Source organism: Pelobates fuscus, chromosome 1, assembly GCF_036172605.1.
Source record: "Pelobates fuscus isolate aPelFus1 chromosome 1, aPelFus1.pri, whole genome shotgun sequence".
Classification (NCBI taxonomy): Eukaryota; Metazoa; Chordata; class Amphibia; order Anura; family Pelobatidae; genus Pelobates; species Pelobates fuscus.
The window spans coordinates 260296171-260313912 of NC_086317.1; the positions used below are offsets into that span (position 1 = coordinate 260296171).

A 17742-nucleotide genomic window follows, 5' to 3' on the forward strand; every position below is an offset into this window, starting at 1 on the left:
CCCTGAGGTGGCCAGCTCCTGGGCCCCCCAGCAGAAGAGGCTGGCCCTGTGGGTACATACCTGGGTCGCAGGGCCCCCTGGTGGGCCGGGCCCGGTCGCAGCCGCGACCCCTGCGACCCTGGTATGTACGCCACTGTGTACAGTGATTAATGTTAATAATGGAAATGTTGATGGTGCTCTCTCTCAAAGTTATTGTAAGGCTGGCACTAACTAGGCAAGAGGAACTTTTAAATATTTTTACTGAACGCTACTGAAAAATTGATTTTCTTTCTGTTCCTGAAAATACACAATGAAGCTGCAAAGCTGCAAAGCTGCAAAGCTGCAAACAGAGAAACAGCAAGTATATCACTACATGCTTGCAAAACTGGATTTACCTGTTTGCAATCTCTTGTCTCAAATTAAATTGCTAGTCATGTGAGTAATAAATTAGTGTGGTTAATAAACCTGTTCTTTGTGCTGTATTTGTATTGGGAATATTCCTATAATGGATCCGGTTCCTGTACTTAATCTTTGTTGATCACGTGGGGATGAAAAACAAAGATCAATTATCAATTAAGTGATAAACAATTAAAAACAAAATTACATTGTATCATAACTAAATAATCAAAGTGAGAGTGCTTTTATGTATGTACCCACAATGCATATCATATATCTGCTTGATATAAAAAAAAATATATTATTAAATTGACATTAGCTGACATTTTGGAGTCCAGAGCAGATTGCTTTTGGGTTGAGCACCCCGCCATGCCCATCTGATTTAGATGCTCTATAGGTATATATGTATATTTGTATTTGTGTGGTGTAATTGTGCACATCTGTGTGTTTTTAGGGTGTATTTGTGCATGTTTGAGAGTGTAATTGTCTGTGAGTTTCAGTGTTGTGTGAGTTGGAATCCATGCATTAACACAATCTTACACCAACTCTCCACACATACAGCTCTACATTGGCCTATGCACACAAACGTACACAAATACTCCTGCATTCGTTCAAAGAGTGACACTTCACACTATAATAAACAGAACTATGAAAAATATGTTTGTAAAAAAGAGATTTATTTTACAGCACAATAGGTTTACTTTAGAAGTTATGCTATTAACAGAGCAGAAAATAAGAAATTCTAAATTAAACACACTGTCCAACAAGGGCAACTATACAAATGTAGGCTCTTTTCCAAGACAATTTGTTTGGAGACTGGGTAAGTCACAGTTACTAGAGGAGGCATTAGGTGGCAGTGAAAACACTGTCTTTTCTCAGAAAAGTCACTGTTGACACTGCTGAGGCTTTAAGGACAGATTGTTTTTTTCCCAGAACCACTACATTAAGTGTTATTGGCTCTCTGGTGCCTATAATATCCCTTTATTGTCCAGCCAGACTAACCAATGTAACATCTGTGCACCCTATCCTGTTGCTATACAATTATTAATGCCCTCCCAGCCTTTCTTGTGCTGCCTATGACCCAAACACTACTTTAGCACCTATGCAAAATGCCTTGAGTTATATGGATGATCTCATAGAGACCATACACTGTGATGGATTGGCAATCTGTATGCAGCACTATTACACTTGTATTCATTATTGCACTGAACGTATAAAGTAACCATACATAGTAGATCATGTTTGGGTAAGGACATTGTTACAAATTATTTTCATTATTATTGCAAGTCTTTTAGGTTTAGCAGAAAATCCATTCGACAGCTGGGACAGTTTATTGTAGTGGAAAAGATACCAATCAATACATGGATGAAGTCACTACTTCTTGGAGAGTTTTTGTTTGTAAGGGGGACTTTTATTTTGTGTGTCTTTGGTTTATTCTAATTGTTTTCGTTTTTTTAACATGTGCATAACAGATTTGCATACCACGGAGTAATGATCATGTTAGCACATTGGAAAAATAAACTAAACTGAAATATTTTAATATCAGGCCTGTGCTCTTTTATATGCCTGGCCCCATATAAATGAACAATGTCTGGATATTAAGTTACTTGTACATTATTTATTTGAATAGTGGATATCTATCTTATCCCTATTTTACATTACACATCCCATCTCAATCTCAAGTCATATTGTGAATGACAACTCAGTGAATGCCAACAATCTCTCTGTGGAACTAACACATACAAGTCATGTATCCAGTAAGCATGTTTGATTCAAGTCACCACTAGAGGTCAGCCACGAGCTGGAATCCCCCGGCTACACCGCGTTCTATGAGCCCAGCACTGCAGAGAGAGGATGTTTCTGCAGCTGCAGTAGTAACACCTCCTCTTTCCAGGGCTTTACCTCTTGGTAAGAGGCACAGGAAGAGTGTGACAGCGGGCGTGCACAGTAAAGCCAATTCGATGTGTTGTTTGGATTGAGTGTTTTCTGGTTATACTGTGTCCCTGCCATGGATCCAGGGCTCCCTGCCTTACCCACTGCCCAGCCAGCTGGGGGTCTGCATCTCCCTCTCAATGACAGTGAGCAGAAATACTACTCAGAGGTTTTCTCCTTGTGCCAGGTGGAAGGATCTGCAAGACTGGCAGCTGGCAGCAGCAAAGTGGGCGAGCTGTTCAGGGCATCCCAGCTGCCTCCAGATACATTGCACCAGGTGGGTAGCTGAGAGCTCCATTCACACTTACTTCTGATTGGCTGCTGTCAGATCTGGGGCAACACTTGTATCTGGTGTGGGGAAATTCAAAATGTATTCTAAACGCATGTACACAAAGTCCTGCGAGTACTCAAATGCTATACTATTGGATTCCTTTATATGTCTTTTTATTTCACTATTTAGTGAGGTCAGACTTTTATACTACTTTTTCTATCCGGTAAAGAGAATGTAACAGTTCATTTTGGGTTAGAATACATTTACAGACGTTCATGCGAATATGTAAACGTTTTGAAACATTCTTGTTTACATTTTTATGCATTTGTAGCCTACAGGTGGTAGTCATTATAATCCTTAAAATTGCACCCTCTTTTGCTAATTTACAAATTGCAGATTAACACAGATTGCGTTGTTACTCTAAAAGGGACAATAATAGCATTACATTCGTATTGGAATACCATTCAGCCAATCAGAATAGAAGTTATTTTATTCATGTCACTCCTTGGAGTTTTCATTGGTTGGCTTCTTTTTGTGACTTTGTGTCTCACATGACATTTCATATAGAAGTTATTTACTAACTTATTTCGCTAACCAAGTTTAATTGTGATTAGTAGCATTTAGATCCAGGAAGGATATGCTATGAAAAGAGGCTCTCTACAACAGTTACTTAAAGGGACACTCCAGTCACCTAAAGCACTTTATCTTGTTTCAGAGTTAAAGTGCCTCTTTTTCCAGGCCTATTTTACATGTGTTGATCTCAATCAGACAGCCAGGAGGGTTTCCTGCCACACTTGCTTTGAACTATAGTTCAGAGTGGAAGTGAAGTTGAAGCCTATATTAATTCCAGGGTGCCTGCTGTGAGTATGCCTTAAATTAGATCTGTTAGCTGAATATGTGTGTGTTGGTGGTCAAGCAGGATCAGGGGGTATCAACTGGTTAAAGCAAAACTTGCTGATTGTACATGGCATGCAGTGGACTTGCCTCTTATACACTTCCTAATAAGCTGTGATATAGCTAATTGACAAGTGCATTATTGGCCAGCTGCACATGTGTGGTTTGTATACAAGGCTTCTCAATTCAAATCCTCTGAATGGACAATTTCTGGCAAAGATGGGAACATCAGTGCAGGACAAAAAAAAGGAAGGTTTACATTAGCTGCAAAACTAGATTTAGATTCTAGAAGCTAACTTTTTCATAAAAGACCAACAATATTAAATGCTGTATTGGGGGTAATATCTACTAAATGGTTGACTTTTTCCTATGCATTGTCCCTTTAAAGGAATTTTAATTGAATAACTAATACATTGAAAACCAAATTGCAACATTAATGGAAGAAAATGCAGATTATGGAAGCATTTACCAACTTGTCTATAGTCACAGCTTGGCTATTTAGCCTGAATTTAGGAATTGTTTTTTAATTCCACTGCAATTTAAAATTTAGTGAATGGAACCATAAGAGTACATTACTAAACTGGGATAATGGAGAACTGAGACAGAACACAGTCCTTGAAAACGTATAATTCACTTTTCTTCAAATCCGTATCTATATTTTTATATCTTTACCTCACTCACTGCTATCATATAAGAAATCTAGCTTCCTCACAACCCAATCCAAGCACTTGGATGTGAATGTGAAAGCGTATTCAATTGAGAAGGCAGACTTGAGTAGGCAGTACGTGCTCATTCAGTACAAATACTATGATGCGCCATGAGATGAGGACACAAGACTTCCATCTAACATTAGTGTGAAATCCAAATTGTATTAAAGACACGGAGGCTCCTATTATGCATTCTCTTTCTTTATTATACTCCCAGCAGCAAGAAAAGGGAAGTATGAGAGAATCATAGAAAAAAAGAAACCATAACAATAGCCTGGTAACAGTAGCACCAATCAGCATACAGTATAATCCATATAGGTGTAGTGTTCCTTGACTCCTCCTCTTTCTTGCTGCTCCCTCAGACAAGTTAAGTACCTCATCTTGCTACTCCTGAAATTTTATACATTTACTTGTATTTAATTTTTACACATTAATTGTTTATTCGCTAAATTGTGTGTAATACTTATATTGTGATATCATTATTGTTTGCTCCTGTGGTGTATCCCCTTCTGGTGTCAGGAGAGTGCTTCTTGCTTGCTTCAGAGAGTGATTCCCCCCTACCCTCACCTATTGTTTCCCTGTTAGGTGTCTGGGGCTTTTTATTCTACCTTCTGGTGCTTGGCTTGCACCTCCGGTTTATGTCCGCGGTCTTTCCGCGGTTTTGCGGGCGGCCGCGCATGCGCGGTCCCTGAAATTAATTTTCCGCTTTCAGCCCGGTCGCGCATGCGCAGTTGGTAGCGCGGCGGCCATCTTTTTGGTTTTATGTCGCCGGGAATGTAACTTACACTCGCGGCGGCCATTTTACCGCGATTTCGGCGGGAATCTGCTGGGTTTTAGCTCCTACCGGTTTCTCCTACCCGCCAAGCACTCTCCTAAGACCCAGACTGGGATATTATTACAGGTTTTTGGCTGTCATATCTCTACCAAACTGTAAGTGTGGTGTGGAGGATTAATCTATCCTGACACCCTTCTTTTGTGCTGTTTTTTCCTCAATCTAGTTCCTTTACAAGCTATATATATTGGCTAGGTACCAAGTGTATAAAGGATTTTACTGGGCCCAATATTTTCCACTATTTGAACTAGGGTATATATATTCCCTGTAAGGATTTATCTGCTATGCAGGATCAGAGTGACAGACCCTCAGGGTCTATGTGCCCCACATCAGGCGTTTCCCCCTCTAACAAGGGAGGTTTAAGTGACGCCAGCCTCATGGCATCCGAGGAGTTTCAATCCCTCCTGGACGCTACCATGGCACAATCCATTAACAGAGCTTTAACCTCTGCGATGGGGGTAATGTCGTCCTCTATCACTCAGTCTATAACAGAGGCACTGATACAGACACAGACTAGTGGAATGCAGAACACACGCATCCCGATACCCACTAACGTGGCACAACCGGGACGTAAGGCGTTGACAAAGAGCAGACATGTGACCTCCCCTCCAGAACTGCAGGCTCAGCCTGCATTGAATGACACGCCTCAGGCTGTCAAAGATGGCGCGATACCACCGCGCACTAGAGCCCCTGGCCGGGCAAAATCGGCCAGAACTTGGAAACGGGCACGTGCCCATGGGGATTCGTCCGATTCGGACCGGAGTGTGGAGGAGGAGTATGAAGACTCCTATATGGATCACTACAGCGCGGAACTTTCAGATTCCGGGTCTGACATCCAAACAGGCGTTGCTACCCAAAAGAGTACGGCTCAGGGCACTGCGCCTCCTGACTCTGGCGAGGGCGACCATTTGCGGGACCCACTGGGTAACCTGTTATTTGACCCAGATGATCTCCGTCACCCTCGCTCGGCAGCATGGGAGCCGCCTACTCACATTGCGAAGTATCTCGCACTTCGGGTGCGAAAACATTTATCCAAAGAGGGGCGTAATAAGCTACGGGCAGAATGCCCACGTCCCATCCTCCCAGACTCGGTGGAAAAGACACCAGACGTGGACCCTCAGCTGGTCCAATTCTTGAACAAGTCTGGTTGGAAACCAAGGAAGGGATTAGATTTTTCCCTCAGAAATTGTCAAGACAAATTCCTTGATACTTTGGGACCCATAACTAAACTATACGAGCTAGTGGAGTCCGCCCAATCGGGCGAAAGCGAATTTGATTTTGAAGTAGCGATAGGCTGGTTGCAGAGATTAGTCTGCATGGTTGGTAACGCCAATGCGGCTATGGCTACTGAACGCCGAAAGGCGATTCTCCTAAAAATTGAGCCCAAACTGACCAGCATGGCAACCAACGAGCCGGGCCCAGCGGCTAAAGGCTTATTATTTGGCGAATCCTTTATTAAGGATCTGGGGCTGTACGTTAAGACGTTCACGGCAATTGATAAGGCTCAGACATCTCTTAAGAGAGTTTTTGCACCACGGGTTTTTGGAGGGGCCGGCAGAGGAAGGAGCCGTCTACCCGGCCGTGGATTTCGAGGCTCAACCAGAGCCGGCAGAGGCTCCTTTAATAATCAGAGACCAGTACCAGAGAGGCACTATACCCCTTTCTTCCCTTCTCGGGGTCGGCCCTGGAGTTCCCGTGGACCACGGGGGTCTGTTTCAAGCAGACGACCTTATGGTGAGTACCGAATATCTCCGTTTTCCCCATGTAAAAGTGGGGGGCAGACTGGCATTGTTTCAGCATGCTTGGAAGATTTTAACAGCAGATGTTTGGGTTTTAAATACGATACAAGGATACATGCTGGAGTTAACCTCCCACCCGGTTCAGACACAGTTCCCTCGAGAACTAAATATGGCCAGCCAACACCAGATGATGATCTCTACAGAGATCGCAGAATTAGCGTCCAAGAACGCTATTCAACAAATCCCATGGGACACAGAAGGTTTCGTGAGCAACTTGTTTCTGGTCCCCAAGAAAGGAGGCGGGGTACGTCCAGTAATAAATCTCCGGCCCCTAAATGCGTATGTCCAATACCACCATTTCAAAATGGAGGGTATTCATTGCCTTCGGGACCTCCTCATACCATCGGATTGGATGGTCAAAATAGACTTACGGGACGCTTATCTGACAATCCCGATCGCAGAAGCGCACCGAAACTTACTACAGTTTCAATGGCAGGGAACGAAGTGGAGGTTTGTATGTCTGCCGTTCGGCCTATCCTCCGCTCCATGGTGCTTCACAAAAGTGCTAAAACCAGTGATTGCTTTCCTGCGCACACGGGGGGTCAGATTAATAATTTATCTGGACGACATCCTTCTTCTGTCCCAATCTCAATCCCAACTTCGCATTCACCTATCCTGGACGATCCACCTTATCCAAAACTTAGGATTCTTGGTGAATTGGGAAAAATCAATTCTACAACCCTCCAGGCAGATGGAATTTCTGGGTTTCCAAGTCGACTCTGTTCAACAGAGGTTGTGTCTACCCAAAGACAAAATGATTTCGATCAAGAAGGAGATCAGACGGCTTATGCACCGTACAACTATTTCCCTCCGACAACTTGCGAGGATCATAGGACTCTTGGCATCGTCCATACAGGCGATCTTTCCAGGACCGCTACACTATCGTGCCCTACAACGACTCAAAGCCTCATATCTACGCTCTGGTCACTCATACGAAACCTGCGTCACACTAGACGAAGACTCCAGGGAGGAACTAGACTGGTGGCTAGCACACATGGAGGCATGGAACGGACGGGCGATATTTGGATCGACGCCGGACCTGGTCATAGAGTCGGACGCCAGCTTACACGGCTGGGGCGCGCATTGCGGATCAGTTTCCACCGGTGGCAGATGGTCGAACGAAGAGTCTCGGTTACACATCAACTGCCTAGAACTACTAGCAGCGTCCTTTGCCATTCGCAGTATGACCCCCACAGGCATTTCATGCTCAATCTTAATCAAGATGGACAACGTCTCAGCGGTACGTTATATCAACCATCTAGGGGGTACAAAATCGAAGGTTCTCTCTTTGATGGCTCGAGATTTTTGGCACTATTGCCTGAAACACAGCATTTCGGTAATAGCAGAATACATTCCGGGGCAAGACAATACAATGGCGGACTGGAACTCCCGATACCTTCGAGACGCAGGGGACTGGCATCTCCATCCAATGATTTTCCAGCGCCTCTCGCGGCTCTGGGGACCTTTCAGTATAGACCTCTTCGCGTCTCGACTGAACACCCAGCTTCCTCGGTTCTTCAGTTGGAGACCAGATCCAGATGCTCTGGCAACAGATGCATTCCTGCAGGACTGGACCAAAGACAGGAACTACGCGTTCCCCCCGTTCAACCTCATTTCTCGGACCCTGGCGGTCCTTCGATATTCCAAGGGGACGCTAGCACTGATAACCCCGTTATGGAGGTCACAACCTTGGTTTCCTCAATTATTGGAAATGTCGATAGATTTCCCACAACTGTTGCCGGACATTCCCTACCTCTTAACCAACCCAGAGGGAATGAGTCACGAACTGGCCAACCAAGGCCTACTGCAACTGATGGCATGGCTCATTTCAGGAGATCATTGAATCTCGAGGAGGTTTCGCAGACGACACTCAGTCTCTTGGCAGAGTCATGGGCACCAGGTACCAGACGTGCCTACGGATCGGCTTGGAGAAAATGGTCTGATTGGTGCATGGGACAGTCAATGGATCCCATATCAGCTTCTACAGAAGCAGTCCTACAATTTCTGACTCTACTCTTTGAGGCAGGGAAAGCCTTTCGTACTATAAATCTGTACAGATCAGCTATATCGGCGGGACATATGGGGTTGGATGGCACCCCAATAGGTAAGCATGCCCTTATCTGTCGTTTACTCAAAGGCATCCGTCTTACTCGTCCTCCTCAAACTCGATATTCTTCCTTTTGGGATGTCAATGTGATGTTGCGATTGATCGAATCGTGGCCAATGAACCAGGAACTTTCACTGAAACAATTGTCGGCCAAACTGTTGATGCTGTTTTGTTTACTTTCATGTAAACGAGTCGCTGATGTCAGGGCGCTAGACTGGCATGCACGTGTTTTTACCCCAAACGGAGTATCCTTCAATATTTCACGTAGAACGAAATCCTCGACTAGGGAAGTTTCCTACCCAGCATTGCCGGACAACCCAAATTTGTGCCCGGTGTTATGTCTGAAGGAATATGAGCATCGCACGGCTTCACTCCGTCCAGGACAAATCCATCCACTGTTCATCTCATTCAAAAGACCTCACCTACCAGTATCTACTGCTACTTTAGCTCGTTGGATCAAGTGGCTGCTGTCAATGGCAGGCATAGACACCTCGATTTTTTCCGCACATTCCGTTCGCGGAGCTATGGCCTCTAAAGCGTCCATGTTGGGTTGTAAATTGGAAGATATACTACGGGCTGCCGACTGGTCGAATTAGTCTACATTTCGTAATTTCTATTTACGCCCAGTGCAACACATTTCGAATACAGTGGTTGCTCAGCTTTGAAATAGCATAATAGGAGCCTCCGTGTCTTTAATAAAATTAACAGATTTTACTATTAACATGACGTAAAGTCATGATTTTATTAATGACACGGAGGCGAGTATTATTCCCACCCGCCCTACCCAGGGTGGTGAGTGGATTACAACCCAGAACATGAAGCATTTAGGATGCCTTAATACGGTAGGTACAAGATCATTCATGACACAGGTGAGTGAGGAGTCTATTAACATGACTTATGTGATACAATTTTGATCTAGCAGTATGGCTGAAATTTTTCTTTTTATATAGTTACATCGTTTGATTAACATGGTTTACGAGTTGTTGATTGCGGAATGACAGTCACGAGATTTCGATATTACCATATTTCTCCTCTCTTTTAGCTTGAATACAACTGGAGAGTTCACGGTTGAAACGGTTCTAGATTGAAGTTCCAGTTATGGTTTTTTGTTCGTGGATTCGTATTTATGGTTGGAATACTTGAATTTGCACTAATGGTCTTCAGGATCTACGCAGAAAGAGGAGGAGTCAAGGAACACTACACCTATATGGATTATACTGTATGCTGATTGGTGCTACTGTTACCAGGCTATTGTTATGGTTTCTTTTTTTCTATGATTCTCTCATACTTCCCTTTTCTTGCTGCTGGGAGTATAATAAAGAAAGAGAATGCATAATACTCGCCTCCGTGTCATTAATAAAATCATGACTTTACGTCATGTTAATAGTAAAATCTGTTAATTGTATTTATTTAGAAACTTTTTAGGAATAAGTTCCTTCCACTAAATCCACTGCAATACGTCACATCTCCCAACTATCCCTACTTACCAGTGACTTTCCCTGTGTTGGGCCATATTCCATAAATCCCTATATTTTATCCTAACGTTCCTCACCTAAACATTGTTAGAACATCCCGACCCCTTTACATCTCCCACTCCCTCTTTGTCCATTTGAAATGTTGGGAGATATGATAAGTTGTAGTGCTGTTGGTGCCTGGGTTAGCAACAGTAACATCAAAAGGCAAATAATGTGCGCTGTAGTCCTTCAGGGAGATGGCTAACACTGCCACATCGGGTGTTTGTGAGCTATTACTGCCACATCGGGTGTTTGTGAGCTATTACTGCCACATCGGGTGTTTGTGAGCTATTACTGCCACATCGGGTGTTTGTGAGCTATTACTGCCACATCGGGTGTTTGTGAGCTTTTACTGCCACATCGGGTGTTTGCGAGCTTTTACTGAGCAGCAAACAGGAGCTATAATGTTTTACAAACCGATTAAACTTGGTTGCCAAAAGTAAAGTCCAAAAGCTAACAATCTGTGCCACTCACATTCTAGGCCAATGTAGCCTAAATTTATATTTTTTAATTGAACCAAGCCATACATTTTCACCTCTGTTTGACCTAAATCTTACAAAATCATTTTCTACTGACCACATCTAACTATTTATGCAATTAACTCTTATTCTTATTAGGGAAAAAAAGTGCTAATAAAATAGTGACTCACATTTTAACATGACAAGCATGCGATGAAATTTGCATTAACATGGAAAGAGTAGACCTAAATGCTTTTTAAATAAATGATAGGTTTGCATTAGGATTCCCAATACCTTCTACATCTTAGTCCAGGAGAGCACTACAGACTCACTCATAAAACAGTTACTCATTAATGATGTCATGTGAGAAGCTTTGTAAACATCCCCTCCCCCAGTCTTGACATTTGCGTTCTATGCAGCGTATTCAAAATATTCAGATGGAATGTTACATCACTAAAACTAGTTTATCATGGTAGCTTTCCTACACAGTTATTTTTTCTCAGTTTAAAAAACCAAAGTTGATTTTTCTTTTTTTTTTTTTAACCCGTGTAAGAAGAAAACGAGAGACTGTGATGAATGGGATTTTACGGCAACGTTTTTGCTGAGCCCAGAATACTGCGTATGAAAAATGATCTTTAATAGGAAAATGCATTGTCTACTTAGCAATTTGCTTACTCCTTCTATCTATAAATATGAATTCAGTAAAGTCAGCAGATATATATATATATATATATATATATATATATATATATATATATATATTACATATATGTGAAAGTGTCTCTATGACAGAATCAGCACCTGTGTTCGAAATGATGACCAGCAAAGAAAAGAAATGAAAGTGACATCTAAAGCAACAAAAAGTGAACAAAGTATTTTTTATTATTTTATAGCATTGGAAAATATTCAACCTGTACTTGGCCTTATCTTCATTGTGAACAACTCTTAATGTTGTCAATGTCTCTTTTATTAAGCACAGACCCGCCTCCCCAAAATGAACTGTATTTTGAATGGTGGCACCTGAATGGAGAAAGGAAGTAGGGGCAGGGCCGGCCTTAGGGGTGTGCGGGAGCAGGGGGCGCCCTGTGGCCACCATAGACATAGAATACCTAGACGCCGCATTCTGTGCTGAGCGGCGAGAAATGCGGCAGCCATCTTGGACCGGTCGCCGCTCTACTGAAGCTATTGAAGAACACTTGGAAAGCCCATCTCACTAAAGGTAAGTGAAGGACTTGGGGCACTTATAGCCCTTAATGCCCCTACCCCATGTCATTAATGCCCCTACCCCTAATCCTTAATACCCCTACACACACAGTGTTAATACCCCTATCCCAGCACACATAGTCCTTAATACCCCTACCCCAGCATAGGGGTATTAACACCATAGGGGTAGGGGTATTAAGGACTAGGGCTAGGGGTATTAACACTGTGTGTAGGGGTATTAAGGATTAGGGGTAGGGGCATTAATGACATGGGGTAGGGGTACTAAGAGGTAGGGGCATTAAGGGCTATAAGTGCCCCAAGTCCTTCACTTACCTTTAGTGAGATGGGCTTTCCAAGTGTTCTTCAATTGCTTCAGTAGAGCAGCGACCGGTCCACCGCATTTCTCCCCGCTTAGCACAGAATGCCATAGACGTGCGGCGTCTAGGTATTCTATGTCTATGGTGGCCACAGCTCACACATGGCCTGTGTGTGTGTGTGTGTGTGTGTGCCCGTGACTGTTTGTCTGTGTGTATGTATGACTGTCTGCCTGTGTGTGTTTGTTTGGCTGTCTGTGTGTGACTGCCTGCCTCTGTGTGCGTATGGCCGTCTGACTCTGTGTGTGTGTGTGTCTGTCTGCCTGTGCGTGTGTGGCTGTCTGCCTGGGTGTGTGTAGCTGTCTGCATGTAAGTATGTGTGTGTTTATCTATCTGTAACTGTGTATGTGTGTTACTGCCTGTACCTGTGTGTTTCTGCCTGATCCTGTGTATGTGACTACCTGCGACTATGTGCATGTGGTGTATTTGACAGTGTATATGTATAACTGTGTGCACATAACTCTGCAAAAATATACACGTGCATTCACACACAGGCTTAAATGCATGTTTTTATATGAATTAAATAACCATCACACACAGCCAATAAACCCAGCACAAATATCACATACAACCAATACTTGCATATCACACACTATTAATACACCCATTACAAATATCACACACAGCCAACACATAGCATACATATCACACACAGTCATCACACCTACTATCACATACACAGACAACACAAACATTATATCATACATGGATGACAGGGGGGGGGGGATATAAGGAACTGTTCACTAAACACCTAAATTGCTTTTGTAATTTTAGCTGTTTACATTTGGTTTAATTCTCCTGTATTGGTTTGTTAACATTCCTCTCTTGTTCCTTGTATTCACTGTGAACCGAATGGTAACACAAAGTGAGTCCAATGTTATTTTACAAATGGCTGTAGTAAGATTAGTTTAAAAAATAGCTCAAACATAGTTAAACCGAATTGAAGCCAAATTGTGACTGAATTATCCGGCTACAAGAAAATAAGATACCACTGTCAGGTTTGAGGAGAGGATTTAGGGTTGGGATTTCTTTAGCGGGTTGAGGGGAGCTTGGGTAGCATTAGGGTGTCTTGGGATTTAAAGGCGTAGAGGTTTAAGTGCAATTCCCCTGGTCTGTATTACAACTGATTTAAAAAAAAAAAAAAAACTGAACTGCAGCTAAATAGAAGTTGAAATAACCGAATTTGACTTGTTTGAATAGCTGAACTCAGGCTCATCTTCCTTGGTGCTGGCATCTTTGTTCTTCAACTCCTGATAGATGTGGCTGCCAGAAACTGTGTCACTGTGATACGCTGGCTCATGTGTACGTTTTGTTTTTTTAGTACCAATCCAATGGCCATTAGATCTAAGTTCCCCTGCCACGTCAAGGCAAACCTCTGGGTCCTGCACTAACAATTCACCTTGCTTCCTTCACATTCAGGTGAACAAATCTCTAATGGCCATTGCAGTTACTAAAAAAATCCATTTGTTTAAATATGCATGGGGATTTGGGAATTTTTTTTTCTCTGTTTTTTATTGTATTGGGGCTGATGTGTACTATGGTCATTACTGCCGCCCAGGAGTAGTGGGAGTCTGAGCACAGGACTTATTTTTGTGTATTTGTATTTGCTTTTGTATTACACAGCCATGTTACTCGATGTGTTCAATACTAAGGGTTTATAAGTATGTAGGGGTTTAGAAAAACCCCTCTCTGTCTCATTAGAGGTTTCTTTGCCTGAAGCTTAAGGAAGCAAGGGGAATTGTTAGTGTAGAACCCACCTAAAAGGTTTGTGTTGACATGGCAGATGGGCTTACATCTAATGGCCATTGGAGTGATGATAAAAACCTTATTTTTAGTATTTAAAATATGCATAAAGATTTAGTATAGTGCGCAAGTAAATCTTTTCTTTGTTTTTTATTAGATGCAGTGTGTAGTTTATCTACGATGTGACACTATCTAATGGACTAGTTGGTTAGAGCTCATGACTGAAAAGTGTGCAGAGGTAGATGGAGAATAGTTTTATGGACGGTCATGCCCCCCCGCAGTGTAGACACATGTGTACATTCTCTCACTGTATTTGGAAGGTTGAAGGACATGGACAGGGTCTCTGCACCATTGTCACTACAATAAGGCACTATAATGCACCACTGGCAGTGTACTTCTAGTGCCTCTTGTGCCTCCGAATCTCTCAACTATTTCTGCCATACTGCCAGGAGTGAGTCAAGGTTTTATTATGGTTTTATGTAGTTAAATAAACCACTCCGCTTTATAAACGAGTGTTTATGCAACCCTTCACGCACCCTGTGGTGTTTCTCTGCCAACCTCTTTATTCCTTGTGTGTATCAGCAACCTAAAAACACTCTTAAACTATTGTTTCTCCTTTCTCCCTTATCTCTACATTTGGGGCTACAGATCCTTAAATTCAGGGCGTGTGTCCTCCACAAACCTCCCTAGGAATGAACCTAATTAGAGGACTTTGCATGAATCAGCACGTATCTCTGTAGCTCCAACACAATGCAGCAGGGGAGAGAAGATACAGCCAACAAGCTATATACAATATGTCTATGATATATTGGGCTAGTTCAAAAGATCCCCTGATCTTCCCTTCTTTTATAAACCAATGTGGCTCAGTGAACATTTGCCTGGTTTGCCCAAAGGCCAGCCTGTAGTGATTATAGTATCTGATTAATGTATCTTTATCTCCCTGCTAAGTATATATTGCCACACACAAATTGTACAGCTCAAAGTCACAATTCAATCTAGTTTTTGTTTTTTATTCCTTTTTAGTGAGGGTTAAGTTTCTGGTGAGTTGATCTAATATTTATTTTTACATTGCAAACATTGTTTTAAAGGCCGTATATACTCGAGTATAAGCCGACCCGAATATAAGCCGAGGCCCCTAATTTTACCCCCAAAAACTGGGACTTATTGACTTGAGTATAAGACTAGGGTGGGAAATGCAGCAGCTACTGGTAAATTTCTAAATAAAATTAGATCCTAAAAAAATTATATTAATTGAATATTTATTTACAGTGTGTGTATATAATGAATGCAGTGTGTGTGTATGAGTGCAGTGTGTGTTGCAGAGCCTTGGTGGGGGGTTGGCATTTTATTATTATTTTTTAAATTATTATTTTAATCATTTTTTTTCTTGTTAAATTGTTATTTTTTTTATTAATTTTTGGTATTATTATTTTTTTAAATATTATTTTATTATTATTATTTATATATGTGGTTTTTTTTCGTCCCCCCCTCCCTGCTTGATACATGGCAGGGAGGTGGGCTCTCACTCCCTGGTGGTCCAGTGGCATTGGTAGTTCAGTGGAGGGGCCTGGCAGGAAGCACTTACCTCTCCTGCAGGTCCTGTCAGCTCCCTTCTCCTCCGCGCCGGTCCGGTCAGCACCTCTGTCAGCTCACAGTGTAAGTCTCGCGAGAGCCGCACTATGACCCCGCGGCTCTCGCGAGACTTACACTGGGAGCTGACAGGGGAGCTGACCGAACCATCGCGGAGGAGAAGGGAGCTGACAGGAGCTGCAGGAGAGGGTAAGTAAAAGCTCTGCCAGCCCCCACAGCCCCCAGTCTGTATTATGGCAATGTAAATTGCCTTAATACAGACATTGACTCGAGTATAAGACGAGTTGGAGTTTTTCAGCACAAAAAATTTGCTGAAAAACTCGACTTATACTCGAGTATATACGGTAATAAAAGTAAGGCCTTTCTCATTAAAGATTACCGTATATACTCGAGTATAAGCCGAGTTTTTCAGCACATTTTTTGTGCTGAAAAACCCCAACTCGGCTTATACTCGAGTCACTGTCTGTATTATGGCAATTTACATTGCCATAATACAGACTGGGGGCTGGCAGCGAGCGCTTACCTCTCCTGCAGCTCCTGTCAGCTCCCTTCTCCTCTGCGGCGGTCCGTTCAGCACCTCGGTCAGCTCCCAGTGTAAGTCTCGCGAGAGCCGCGGGGTCATAGTGCGGCTCTCGCAAGACTTACAGTGTGAGCTGACAGAGATGCTGACCGGACCGCCGCGGAGGAGAAGGGAGCTGACAGGAGCTGCAGGAAAGGTAAGTAACAGCTCTGCCAGCCCTCTTCCCCCCCCCACTGAACTGCCAATGCAACTGGACCACCAGGGAAGGAGAGCCCCCCTCCCTGCCATGTATCAAGCAGGGAGGGGGGACGAAAAAAAATAATAATACAAAATAATAATTAATAAAAAAGTAATAATAATAAAAAATAATAATAAAAAATTATTAAAATAATTAAAAAAAATACTAAAATTGACCACCCCCCACCAAGGCTCAGCTACACACACACACACACTGCACTCATACACACACACACTGCACTCATACACACACACACTGCACTCATACACACACACACACTGCACTCATACACACACACACACACTGCACTCATACACACACACTCTGCACTCATACACACACACTCTGCACTCATACACACACACTCTGCACTCATACACACACACTCTGCACTCATACACACATGCTGCACTCATACACACGCTGCATTTACCAGTAGCTACTGCATTTCCCACCCTAGTCTTATACGTGAGTCAATAAGTTTTCCCAGTTTTTTGGGGTAAAATTAGGGGCCTCTGCTTATATTCGGGTCGTCTTATACTCAAGTATACGGTACATTACAAGAGAAAAGTCCATGCTGTAAGGATCATGTTTTGGTTTTAATTATAATTTAAATACATTAAATACATATATACATGTGACATATATAACAGTTAGCCTTTACCATATGTGGTTTCATACTCATGCATTCTTATTGTCGCATGCTGGTCTTATTGTCATCATGTATTATCTACTTTTCATTTCAAATTATTACCAAATAGCTCAGAAATTATGTAAATAATTGTCAAACTAACTGAAATAAATAAACAAATAAAATGCAGGTTTTAAAGGTAGTCAGATGGCATAGTGTAAAAAAAACTCCTGAGTTCAATATATTCCCTGTTTCCCATTAGGGACGCAGGTCTGGTTCACTCTTCTCTACTGTGGTAAAACATAAGCAAACTAGAAACCCACCAATGTTAATCCACTACAGTGCACTGAAGTGGTTATTATGGTACTTGAAGTCTTCTATTAAATACTGCCAGCCAGCCAGCCATTAAATAATTTCTGTCCAAAAAAAACGTTTTCTGAAGAGTTGTTTTGAAGAGTTCCGTGAATTCAAGTGTGGTACTGTGATGGGATGCCTTTGCAATAAGTTAGATTGTGAAATTTCATCCCTACTAGATATTCCACTGTCAAGCATGA

At 42.5% G+C, this 17742-nt stretch overlaps 1 protein-coding gene across 2 annotated transcripts in view; it reads left to right on the forward strand.

Moving 5' to 3' along the window:
• The first annotated feature begins 2282 nt into the window (after nt 1-2282).
• REPS2 (RALBP1 associated Eps domain containing 2) overlaps nt 2283-17742 on the forward strand; it is a 272569-nt gene continuing 257109 nt past the window's right edge. For both annotated transcript variants that reach the window (XM_063456831.1, XM_063456839.1), the window contains exon 1: nt 2283-2584. In XM_063456831.1, the coding sequence (XP_063312901.1) occupies nt 2384-2584 (201 nt within the window). In that variant the 5' untranslated portion in view covers nt 2283-2383. The remainder of the gene's footprint in view (nt 2585-17742) is intronic.